The sequence below is a fragment of the Drosophila elegans genome, unplaced genomic scaffold (assembly GCF_018152505.1).
Source record: "Drosophila elegans isolate 14027-0461.03 unplaced genomic scaffold, ASM1815250v1 contig_476, whole genome shotgun sequence".
NCBI classification, from domain to species: Eukaryota; Metazoa; Arthropoda; class Insecta; order Diptera; family Drosophilidae; genus Drosophila; species Drosophila elegans.
In genome coordinates, this window is record NW_024545863.1 from 5,448,716 (window position 1) to 5,461,296 (window position 12,581).

General features: G+C 35.7%; 6 protein-coding genes across 6 annotated transcripts; 5 read left to right on the forward strand and 1 right to left on the reverse strand.

Moving 5' to 3' along the window:
- Positions 1–785: 785 nt before the first annotated feature.
- On the forward strand, positions 786–1,659 carry LOC108140370 (histidine-rich glycoprotein). Its single transcript, XM_017263064.2, has 2 exons — positions 786–1,420; positions 1,479–1,659. The coding sequence occupies exons 1-2, from the start codon at positions 850–852 to the stop codon at positions 1,538–1,540; spliced, it is 633 nt and encodes a 210-aa protein (XP_017118553.1). The 5' UTR covers positions 786–849; the 3' UTR covers positions 1,541–1,659.
- A 1,315-nt stretch (positions 1,660–2,974) lies between these two features.
- LOC108140369 lies at positions 2,975–3,542 on the forward strand. Its single transcript, XM_017263063.2, has one exon. The coding sequence runs from the start codon at positions 3,022–3,024 to the stop codon at positions 3,424–3,426; it is 405 nt and encodes a 134-aa protein (XP_017118552.1). The 5' UTR covers positions 2,975–3,021; the 3' UTR covers positions 3,427–3,542.
- A 1,008-nt stretch (positions 3,543–4,550) lies between these two features.
- LOC108140475 (translation initiation factor IF-2-like) lies at positions 4,551–5,073 on the forward strand. The gene has a single exon (XM_017263214.2). The coding sequence runs from the start codon at positions 4,601–4,603 to the stop codon at positions 4,973–4,975; it is 375 nt and encodes a 124-aa protein (XP_017118703.1). The 5' UTR covers positions 4,551–4,600; the 3' UTR covers positions 4,976–5,073.
- A 1,555-nt stretch (positions 5,074–6,628) lies between these two features.
- On the forward strand, positions 6,629–7,081 carry LOC108140368. Its single transcript, XM_017263062.1, has one exon. The coding sequence runs from the start codon at positions 6,629–6,631 to the stop codon at positions 7,079–7,081; it is 453 nt and encodes a 150-aa protein (XP_017118551.1).
- Positions 7,082–8,668: 1,587 nt separating this feature from the next.
- LOC108140367 lies at positions 8,669–9,204 on the forward strand. Its single transcript, XM_017263061.2, has one exon. It carries the CDS (start codon positions 8,747–8,749, stop codon positions 9,119–9,121), a length of 375 nt encoding a protein of 124 aa, XP_017118550.1. The 5' UTR covers positions 8,669–8,746; the 3' UTR covers positions 9,122–9,204.
- A 708-nt stretch (positions 9,205–9,912) lies between these two features.
- On the reverse strand, positions 9,913–10,453 carry LOC108140480. The gene has a single exon (XM_017263220.2). It carries the CDS (start codon positions 10,387–10,389, stop codon positions 10,024–10,026), a length of 366 nt encoding a protein of 121 aa, XP_017118709.1. The 5' UTR covers positions 10,390–10,453; the 3' UTR covers positions 9,913–10,023.
- Between the last annotated feature and the right edge of the window lie 2,128 nt (positions 10,454–12,581).

Consider the following 12,581-nt stretch of genomic DNA (forward strand, 5'->3'; position numbering starts at 1 on the left):
CAGTTTGACGGATTTTCTGCTTTTAATGCTTTATTCTTAGCTCTAAATAAATATTACATTTAAAGCACTTGTGTAAATTATTTTGGAACACTCTTTTGTTTTGAAAAAACTAACTTAGCACCGCTTTTGTATTATTCTCTTAATTTATTTGATAATACTATATAACAAATAAATATCTAAAAAAACAAGTTTTTAATATTATTTTTCTGTCATTCGTTCTGGCTTTAAGGTCATTTAATCTTATAAATAGGAGGTGTAGAAATATAAAATAATGATAGAACTAAGTGAAATATAAGCCAAATAAGAATGATTGTTGTGATTTAAGTCAATGCAGTAAGCAAAAGGAAAAAAATTTCTGTACCAGCTTAGAATTCTAAATACAGGTGTAAGTGCACATTTCGGCTAACATGTTTTCTTTTCTTAAATGATAATTCTTGCAGATTAAATAGTAAACCCGTTTTGCTTTCGTAAAAATGCGTGTATAGGTTCAGTAAACTCGGGTTGACATACAGGAGGGTTCAGAGTTTGGAGCTCTAGGTGCTGTAAATAACTGGATAAATGGAACGCTCAAGTTGAACGTTCCTAGCCTGCATATACCATATAGTTTAAGATTTATTGCTTGTCTTAGTGAATTTAGATTTTTTAATTAGATGCTTACCACAGATGCCATTGCAGTGCTTATCTTTTAATTAATTTATAATTGAAATGGGGTTCTTATTAAGTTAAAAACATTGCTTAACATTGGGGCTTCTACTGCTTCTTGAGTATAAAACTGTAAAGGTTCCTGTGAATTAGCATCAGTTGCCTCTCGAGTTACGAAGCAAATAATTGTAATTTACCTAAGCAAATATGGCTTTGCGTTTAGTTGTTGTGTTCAGCGTCTTCTTAGTCATTGCCCAATGCTCATTTCTCCACGGATCTCTAAGTGAAGCCCACCAGGCGGATATTGTTGGGGCTGAAGCGGAGGCTCCCCAGGAAGGATATCTTCCCGCTGAGGACGCTGTGGTGCCTCACTCGCACCACCATGAGCCCTTGTCTGCGGAAGAGGGTCATCATCATCACGGAGGACAAGGACATCACTACCAGGCTCAGTCCCATCATCATGAGCACGGACCCCATCATCACCTGGAATCACATCATCACCTCTCTGAGTCTCACCATCATCATCACTTGTCTGAGTCGCACCATCTTGTTCATGGAGCCCCACATCACCACCATCATCATCTGGAGGCTCCACATCACGGGATTCATGGGGCTCATGGAGTTCATCACGTCCACCATCATCGCAACTGCCATGCCATCCACTGTCCCAGCACCCACAGCCCAACCTATGCCACCGATGGACACCTCTGCCATAAAGTGGAAAACCACTGCGAATTGGCCATTTTAAACTGCCTGCGTCGCAATGAGCTGAAGCCACGTAAGACTTGATTTCATACAAATTAAGAACGATGTCTAATTTAATTCTTTTATTCCAGTTCTGAGGCACATCAGCCAGCATGAATGCCACCAACTGCCAAGAGCTCACAGATCCCACTAACCCATCTGGCAGACCTTAAACCTTAACAGAAAATAGCTGATCCTCTGACAATATACACCATGAAGTAATTTTTGTTTGCGTAAATAACTCAATGTAAATAAATCTCTACCGAAATGATATTTTATTGTCTTTTAAATAATGAAAATGTAGCAGTAAGTGGGATATATATTTTTTGGGTCTTGGTTAAATAATTAAAATGTTATATTAAAAAAGAAAAATAGAGATGAATTTAAAACGTAAATGATTTTGTTTTTATATACAAAGGTAAATTGAAAACTTAAATTAATGTATTAATGTATGCACTTTCAGAAAAAAATTAAGAAATTTATTTCAGAAGCCAGAAAGAAGGAAGGATTGCCCATAAATATGAATTATGTTTATAAATGTGCTATTAAATCATTTAAAGCACTTTAATAATAAGCATACGTTGCTTGTCTTTGTATATTGAAGTATTACAATGGCATGTAGTACACTTGCATGTGACCCATAAAATATTTCGGGTTATGTTTTTACAAACCATGAATAGAAAAGGTTATTTAAAATTAATTTGTTTTCCTAATGCTTTAAAGAAAATATTTTATTTTCCAATGCTAATAAAAGCTGATGTACAAGTATGCTTAAGTGGCAATTATTAGTCTTTATAGTATTTATTAAAAGATGGCAACTTTTTTAACGTTATATAATGACAAACCAATATCTACATATAATGCGATTCATTTAGTCATCAAAAAAAATTGTTGATTGAAAAGTACTACATTGGTAATATTTTTAGAAAAGTGCTTTCATTTAGGACTCGTTCTAAATAATTTAGGCCTCTGCATAATTTTTAACTTGATGTTTACAATAAAAAATTAAGTTTGTGGAATAGTTAAAAGTCTTTCTATAAGAAAACTATTTTGACAATTCATGTTTAAAGTAACAGTGAGTAAGAACAAAAAAACAAAATAAAAATAAGTGGGACTTTTATTATAAAAGTTTAGCAGTTACTTTACCTAATATTATGTCATCACAGACCTAGTTATTAGGTTTAAGCAGTTTTAAAACGGTTAATCAAAAAAAATGCTAAGAGTAACCCATTTAAAATTCTCGTACATTTAGTTTATCGATATTAAATTTTCTAATTTATAATTACAATTTGATTAATTAATTTATTTCGATGTTAATTCCGAATTAAATAATATGGAAGAAAATTAATAATGAAGAGATATTCTAATAATGTTTGATCCAAAAAAAATAATGTTAAGAATTATTACTTTACTTTAGCAAAGTACAAAGAACTTGCAAATGCAATAAACTGGGTCAAATTTAAATTAGATGAACAATAAATGACATCACTCTCTTACAGCAATTACTTTAAAATGATGAATTACTTGCTTTAAAAATTTAGACTCTGTTTGAGGTTCTCGAGTATAAAAGCCTTAAGTTCTCACTAGAAAGCATCAGTTGATTCACAAACAATCATCACGAACAAGCAAAGCAAAATGGCATCCCGCATCATTGTTGTCCTCAGCGCCATCATCGTCCTGGCTCAAGGATCAAACATACTGCCCATCGAGCAGGAAGCGGAGGTGGCAGTCCATTCGGGAGTGGTGGCGTCTGGAGCTCCTGTTGCCGTCGTTTCGCAAGGATATCCGTCAGTGTCCCATGGCCCTCTTCCTGTTCCAGTTGTAGGACCCCATCGCGGAATCGGACTGGGAGGTTCTCGTCCCTATGCGGCTGCTCCTCTTCGTCCTGTTCCTGTATCCAATGCTCGTCCTGCCGCCGTAGTCGTCCCAGCCGTAGTGGTTGCCCCAGTGGCTCCCATTCGCCAGCCACATGGAGTGGCTGCCCCAGTTTACGTTGGAGCCGCTCATGGCAATGTGCACCGCAATCCCCATCACGGCTAGAAACAGAGCCAAGACGCCCGAATCGAGTCAATGAATAACCTGCAGTCCATTTCTTATACATAATTAAAACAATAGCAAATTTCTAAAATACACAATAAATGAATGGTACACACCCACTACATTTTATATCCATTTGGAAAATATTGCATCTACGATAGGTTTGGAGTCTTTGGTTTCATGTAAAGTTAACTGGAGCTTATAGCTTGTAGAAAATTTACAAGGCAATCCATATCAGGTGTTCCAATTAATATATCAATAAGTGAGGGGACAAGTCTAAATACCAGTCTTCGGCTTAACAGAGTCTCTTAAAAACATGGCATTCCAATACTTTAACGGAAATTTTTAGCAATCAATGAATAAATACTACCTGTGATGGTAGGATTTACTACCTGTGATGATTAGATTAATGTAACCGCAGTTGCTTCATAAAACTTATATTAATTGTGTTTTACCTGTTTTTAAAAAGATTTCAGCATTTAATATAAATTGACAGAAATATTTTGATTTTAAGTCTTAAACTTTTGATATTTAATGTTTGTTTTTAATATCTTATAAGCACAATGCATTATTACGAAATCGATTATTTTTGGACCTCAAAAATAAATGAGCGGATTCATGTTCAGAAATTCTTTAGAAATATATTAAATATTAAAAAAAATACTAATTTTTTTGGAAAGAAATATCAAAAGCCAAATAAATGCACTTTACCACATTGTTGAAAATAAAAACATTATTTGAAAACGTGAAGCTTTCTGTTCGTGTTCTAGATCTAGAATCTATTGATAAAGTATACTTTCAATATCGTGTGATTTGGCTGTGGAAGTAATTTTCTTATATAAATCTTCGACTTCTATAAGTTAAATTTTATTATACAATCGAAAAAAAAAACGATTTTTAATTACATTCTTGAAAGGTTATTAGCAAGAGTTTTAAGGTCATAGAGGCTTACATGACCTGCACGAGAGTTGAAAGTGCCAATTAAATTGCAGCTTGTCGTTTAAGTTTTGTGAGTCACACGAGATACCGCACTTTTGACAACAATTAGCTTAAAATAATAAATTATGTGATTTACTAGCTCGAATTGTATTTGAGCTCACGCTATATAAATGTTTTGACTTTTCAATAGAAATCATCAGTTGTCTCACGAGCAATAATCCAAAACAACCAAATTAAAATGGCATTCCGTTTCATTTTTGTCTTTATTGCCACACTCGTCCTGGCCCAAGGATCAATAATTTCTCCAGTCGAACAGGAGGGTCTTGTGGGAGTCCATCACTCTGGAGTGGTTTCAGCTGGAGCTCCAGTGGCGGGTGTTCCACGTGGCCATTCGGCTGCTCCCCAGCCCCATCGTCCTGCCAGCGGTCATGGGTCCCTCTCTGGTCCAGTAGGTGGATCCCGTCGATTGAGCGGAGCTGGAGTGGCCGGACCTCGTTCTCATGGTAGTGCCCCTCGTCGGCCTTCTGCTGGAGCTCATGGTCGTCCACTTGGAGGTGCAGTAGGCTACGGAAACGCTCACCAGAACCGCAACCGCAACCAGAAACCTTATTAATAAACTCCTTAAATCTACCATTTACTGATCTGGAGAAATTTGTCCATTCTACTAATTCCTCTTACTAACCTTACCAAATTCTGCAAATAATAAAAATTGTTCTAAAAAAATGTATGAGTTTTTACTTATTTGTTATTGGGTGAAAATGATATTTTCAAAATATAATATTTTGTTATGAAACAGTACAGTTCTTTCGAACAGTTCCTAGCAGCTCTTATCCTAATAGAGGTATGAAAGGAATACCAAAGTTAAGAGACAAAATAGACATATATCCCTAGATCCCGAAATTAAGTTGAAATAGTATTTGCTTTAAATGATATACCGAACTATGCCTTTCAGCAAAGATTATACAATACAAAACAATTGTAAAGATATTGTTTTTATCCTTCTCTGTAAAACAAATTAACCTTTACCAGGTCGTAATATAAAAAACTTTAAAGATCTTAAAAAAACTTATTTAATCGGAATAAGTATGATAAAATTAAGGTATCAAAAATGCTCATTTTACGGAGTAATTTTGTTCTTGTAATGTGATGTAATTACTGCTAATATTATAAAGGATTGGGTACTATACATTTAATTTGACTAAATCTTCTACATCTTTTTGTCACGTTTTTTATGAAACAAGTGAGTCATCAAAATGATATAAAATAAAATTTTAATGTTCTAGTATCAAATCAATAAGCTTTAACATCATTTACACCACTAGATTTACAAAACTCTACACAAACTGAAGCTTGTTTTATTTTGTGGAAGGTAAACTTTCTGAAATTGTATAGAAACGTTTGTTTGTCTCCCCTTGCAGAGGGTATTATAATTTCACTCAGAAGTTTGCAACGCAGTAAAGGAGACATTTCCGACCCTATAAAGTATATATTCTTGATCATCATCACTAGGAAAGTCGATCTAGCCATGTCCGCCTTTCCGTCCGCCTGCTTGTCCGTCCGTTTCTACGCAAACTAGTCTCTCAGTTTTATCGGACGACTATAGCATATAGCTCCCATACTCACAGAAAAACGCGTGAGCATGTTGCAGTATGTTTGACCACTGCTTTTAATTGAAGATAGAACTCTAACAATGCTGACAGATAGTAGCTCGATTTTGTATATCCTTTATAACCGTTATTGATTAACCAGAACTCAAGTTTAAAATAAAAGAGGCATGAAACAGGGGAAAAGCCTTTTTACTGTTTAGCAATTTATCTGCATTTATAAAAATATATTTTTAAATTATTATTACTTAAACGAGTATATTTTGCATGGATTATCTAGAAAATATTGCACAGAATTATGGTAAAGTAAAGTAAAACAAAATACCTTAAAAATAAGCATTAAATAATATATATCTTAAAACTAAGCATACAGGAATATTCAGTTCATTTTTGGTTCGCTGAAATGTAAACAATTTACTTAGAAAGAGATAATAAGATCAGTGAACTTAGGTTGGTTTTTAAAAAAGTTCAGAGGTCGAAGTTCCTAAGCAGCAGGGTCAAGTTAAAAAGTTCTCTGACACATAATATACATAATATATAATAATAATTTATTAAGTGCTTTGATATTTCAACTTCAGATTTGCATATTTTCCAGGTTGACTATAAAAGCGTTCATATTCCACATTAGAAGTATCAGTTTAACTCCAAGTAACCCAAGCAAAATGGCATCCCGCTGCATTGTTTTCTTCAGCGCCATAATTGTCCTGGCTCAAGGATCAAATGTTTTGCCAATCGAACAAGAAGCGGAGGTGGCAGTGCACTCTAGCGTCGTGTCGTCAGGAGCTCCAGTTGTCGTCGTTTCCCAAGGACATCCGTCTGTTCACCAGCCCCAGCGTCCAAGCTATAGTCATGGTCCTGTGCCGGTTCCGCTTGGAGGACCTCATCGTGTGATCGGATCAGGATTGGTCGGACCTCGTCCTTATGTGGCTGTTCCCCTTCGTCCGGCACCGGTATCCTACGTTCGTCCCGCTACCGTAGTCATTCCTGCTCCCCGAGTGGTTGTTGGTCCTACGGTTCCCATCCGCCATCCCAATGGAGTAGCTGCCCCAATTGTTGTTGGATCTGGACACGGCAATGTCCATCAGATCCGTCATCACGGCCAGAAACCCTACTAAGATGTCAATCACCAAACTGACTCAATTATAGTAACGATAACAAAGTCAAAACAAAAATACAAGCTTATTATAACCCCATATTGTAAACCCTCTAAGCCCAAAAATGGAAAGAAAATTTGTATGCCAACATTTTGTTTTTGTCATTTGAGTAGTGGTAATAAAAAAAGAAATATTAAATATATTTACTTTTTTTATGTAATAATGGATATTAAATCCTGCAACTATAACAGTGTTTATTAACAACAATATTAAATTTTTAATGGATTAGCGAAGTGTATAACTACTAGTCGAAACGGAATGTCAATCTGCCGTTATCAATAGAGAGTATATAAAAAGCAATGTATAAATTTTATGTCACGCGGGTCGGGAACAAGACGCCTTTGAAATTTATTTTGACACGTTACCCATACGCCACGTTGCATGGTAATAAAGCCAAAGCGCAGCGCCCTACAAAATCAGTCTACGAAAGACGAACAGACAGACAAAAATGTTGTCAATATAGACCAGATATATTATGCATATTAAAATTAGACGGAACCAGTACCACCACGATTCATCATGAAGCTCTGTTTGGGAACGTTGGCTCTTCTTCTTGTTACACTTGTAGGAATCGAAGCCTAACCTAATACGAACCCATGGGTAAAAGTTTTTGGATAACGGAAGCAGTAAAATTTGTTAATTTTATGATGAGAAGGCAGTAAAACTGTATATGCAATATATATGCAATAAAAAAAAAAATGTGCTCAGGCTTTTTCTCGAAAGTTTTCACGTCATTGTGAAACTTGTTTCCAAAGGCTTAGAATAAAAATTTGGCTACTAAAATGTAATTTTTTGTAGATTTTTTATGCCTTCTGCATATTTTGAATATGGAGTCTGAAAAGTAGACATTTAACGATTTGAAATGGTGTAGTTCACTTTAGTTCCATTTATTTCTAGGTGTTGATAGAAAACATTTTTTTGGTAAAGTTTTAATAGTTTTCAGTTCCACTTCGACTTATCATCAAGTTCTGTTTATGAATAGTAGATCATCTTCTTGATCTGATAGTCCCAATAGACACATGAACAAAATATGATGTGAAGCTAAATTGATGCAAAGGCAGGAAAAATGCATGGGCAATGACTACAAAAATGTAACCTATTACTATAAGTATTTCGACGTAATAAAAAAATTCTAAACATATTTTTTGCACTGCCCAGAGTTTCTTCCAAAAAATGTAAGATTATCATTTCTTAAATAATAAATAAATGTTACATAAATTTAGATATCTTATGTAAATAAATAGTTTTGTTAAACTTAAAAATAATTCAAATGCTTGCAATAAAAATCGTCTATACTTAACCTTCATAAATTATAATAGCATGTTGATGAGTGAAATGAACTGCATTTCAAAGTAAGTGAAGTTCGGAGTACTTAATTTAAGAAATCTGGATCAGAGTGGAAACTCCAGTAAAAATGTTATTTATTACGCTTTCAGGTCAGCGATTACCCTTAAGTAATTAAATTAGAGCTATAAAAATGTAATTGAAAATTGGTTGCCATCTTTATTTTCTTTAAGTTAATTCTATGGCTTATAAAAAAGCAAGCATATTCCGAAGTTTCCATCAGTTGTCTAACAAACATCTAAAAATTCATCTCAGTTACCTTCTAAAAAAACAGAAATAAATATGTCATCCCGTTGCGTAGTTGTCCTCAGTGTCCTGGTCGTCCTTGCCCAGGGATCGCATATTTCGCCAGTGGAGCCGGAGTCTCCCGTGGAAGCCCATTCTGCCGGAGGTGTTGCGTCGGGAGCTGCAATTAGTTTTCCCGAAGTGCGACCTGCCCCCGGATCGCAGGCGCAACCTTCAGCTCCACGTCCCGTGTCTGCTCCTCGTCCTGTGATTGCCCCTCGTCCTGTGGCAGCTCCTCGTCTCGTTGCTGCTTCTGCTCGTCGCCAGGCAGGATCTCATTCTCGACCAGCTGTTATTGTCAACGTTGGTCGTCCCATTGGCGGAGGAGTTGGCCATGCCCAGAGTCGCAATCGCGTCCAGAAACCTTACTAAATGAAATAGTAAAATGAGACACCTCACTTTTCCTGAGACATGTCAGATTTGTTCATTCAATAAAACGCACTTGCCAAATTAAACGTGTAATTAACTATTACTTAACATTTATAGTTTTAAAAGGGAATTTCATTTATTAAAAAAGGTTAAACTGCTAATCAAAAACCATTTATCTAAACTTAAAAAACCTTTTTTCATAATTATAAATAATGTTAAAGACTTTAAGAGGAAAGTGATTTTAAGTATAAAATATTTAACTTTTTGTTTATTCGTCAAATTATGTGAAATTACAAAAATTTCAAATTAATCAATATGGGTATCAATATGTAGTTTTATTTCTTTACACCACGAATTTTAAATTTATTTTTTTTAAAAGTAATATAATAATTAAGATATCGTCATTATCAGATGTTTTATAAAATATAAGCGAAATAAGTAATCGACAACAAATTTTAAATACAAAACATCGAGACTAGATAACGAGACTTAAAATGACTGGTGAGTTTGTCACTTCACTTTCAGATTTTACAGTCTTATTTAACAATCGCTTTGGGCCAATAACTACCAACAATGTTTAAGCCATGAAGTGATCTGGGTTGGGTTTCTTAGCTTGTCGCTAATGCTTTAATTGCTGCATTAACCAGTTCATTAAAAGTGCGATTGGTGTTAAGAATTATCTAATGGCAATAAACTGTGAATCGTTGAGTTTGTTGATGATTTTTATCACAATATTTGATGCCTCCCCACCATTATAAAATAAGTATTACACGTTTTAAATGTTTTTTTCTATAACAATTGTTATTATTTGCAGTAGATGGGTAAGTGAAAATCATTTAAAAGAAGTACAATAAAGGCTAAAGTAGTAATAAATTTTATCGTGTACTGAAGGTGTATGGTTAGTCCTAATAGGGCTTGCGATTGCGATTCTGGTGAGCGTTTCCGTGGCCAGCTGCACCTCCAAGTGGACGACCATGAGCTCCAGCAGAAGGACGTCGAACAGCTCCATGAAGACGGGATCCAGAAACTCCAGCCCCGCTCAATCGACGTGATCCTCCAACTGGACCAGAAATTGATCCATGACCGGAGGCGGGACGTTGGGGTTGTGGAGCAACCGAATGGCCACGTGGAACGCCCACCACTGGAGCTCCAGACGAAACCACTCCAGAGTGATGGACTCCAGCCACCGACTCGTGCTCCACAGATGGCAAATTCGACCCTTGAGCCAGGACAATCAGGGCACTGATCACGAAAACATAGCGGAATGTCATTTTATTTACTAAAAACTGAACTTCTGATTAGGTGCTCGATTGCTAAATGGAAAACAACTGGTAACTTCCTTCAAAAAAGTGAATACTTTTATATCAAAACACTCGGAGTTCTCAAAAAAAATTAGAAACGCATTGTAGCATTATTTAAAATTTTAAACAGATAATCTTGATAACGACAGTGATGTCATAAATGAACTTAAGAAAGATTTAATTTTAAGTATCTCTTAATGATCCAGATTGCGTTATTTCAGAATTTAGCAGTTAGTGAATCAGAGTTTTATGAACCCATTCAAATTAAATCGTTCATCAACCTTTCACCTAGTTATTACATTAAAAAATTAATTGTAATACGCATTTCGAAAGTAACCTGACTTTACCAAGTCAAAACAAAAACCATAGATTTTGATAGATTTACTATTCCTTGCTTATTCGGCCAACTCCTAAAAGCAATTTATGCATAATACATGAATGGCTGGCTAACACAGAAGCCCCGTTTTCAAAAAGTTATAGTTTAACTAACATTGCTTGCGGCGCTCATTTTAATTGGCATATAGAAGACTTGATTAAGGCAGCTATTAGCTAGGCAAAAAGAGACACCCATCGTTGGTGTTGCCAGGAAGTCGGGTGTTTGCGAAAACGGGCTTCGAAATATTGGCTTTTGCAAGTGATAGCGATCATAAATAATAGTTAACCTTGCCATATATAGCTCAGGGTCTGTTTATTACCCACAACAATGAAAGCAAATTAGGCTTATGCTTGTCTAGGAAATCGCAAGCCCAATTGAGCTTTGGGCAATATTTTTGAAAAAATGGTAAAAATGAAATGTCATGGTGGCAACATTTAATGAAATTATGTAAAATTCATTTGTCGGTTTAGAAAGTAAAGTGTGTGAACCAATTTGGGTGTATCACTTATATGTGAATAAATGCACTTCAAAAATATATATATAATCATCTAAAAAATTTAAATTTTGAGTCGATTTTTATTAGTTCTTAGAGTAACTCTACTCCTATGCAATCGTGACTCACACTCGCAATGTGTCGCCAGCTGTGCGATCTGGGTGTTAACACTTTTTATTTACTTATTTTTCGTTTGTCAAGCTGACATGCAAGCGTTGCGGGTTTCCAGTTACTCGTTTTAATTTTAATTACATTTTTCGTACACAATTAGCTAACAAATCAATGAGAAACCGTTAGACAGAAAGAACAAATCGTAAAAAGGAATACGAACACAGAAAAATTGTATATCAGCAATTGCTCAATCGATTCGATCAAATAACAAATAACTTTGTGCCGAATATTGACATTTCGTAAGCATTTGAAAAGTGAACGCGACAACAACAAACCTAAAAGCAGTGCGTTGGTAAAAATCTTGTACACGTTAAGAATGCCGGCAAGGTTGTCTGCCACGGCAGCTGCTGTTGTGGGCCTCAATCTCAGTCTCAGTCTCAGTCTTAGATCCGATCCTCCGACTGCGTCTCAATCCGAGAGTCTAACTTAATTAAATTGGATTTTATGTGCCGGATTGGATCGGCCATTTGGGGCCTGACGACCATGACGAGGTGAGGCTAATCAAATGGCCAAATTGTAGGCGCGTTTTACCATTCAAACGCCAGCCAGGCAAAGTAATGAGCTTTTTGTCGGCTACACGACTCTATTATGATGAACATGGCAATCGTCCAGCGATAAATATCAATTAAGACTCCGTCAAATGGCTCAATGGCAGCAAGAAAAATGGTAAACTAATACCGCAGACATGCTAATGTTTTGCTCTACATTGAGGCTGTGCGTAAACAAAAATGTCACACGCCATTAAAAATTAATAGCATGTTTAAAAAGCAAAAAGCCGAGCAAAAAAAAAATTAACAAGCGAGATTAAATAGAGAAAAAGGAGTCAGCCAGACTCGACGCAGTCAAACCGGGTCGATAATACAAAATTTCGGCATTTAATGCTCATGCGACAACGTCAACCCCGAACAAAAATTGAGTTAAATAAAAGAACAAAAACGTGGCACGGACAACTTTTCAAAAAATGCGTGGTACATTGTTAATACTGATCTTGTTTTTTGCTGCTACTCCGGTCCAAAAATGTTGCACAATATTCGTGCGTTTTCATTTCCATGCAAAGCAATTGTCAAATGCAACAAAGCCCAAAGCCAAAGGCCAAAAAATCGATACGGACTCAACTCAAAG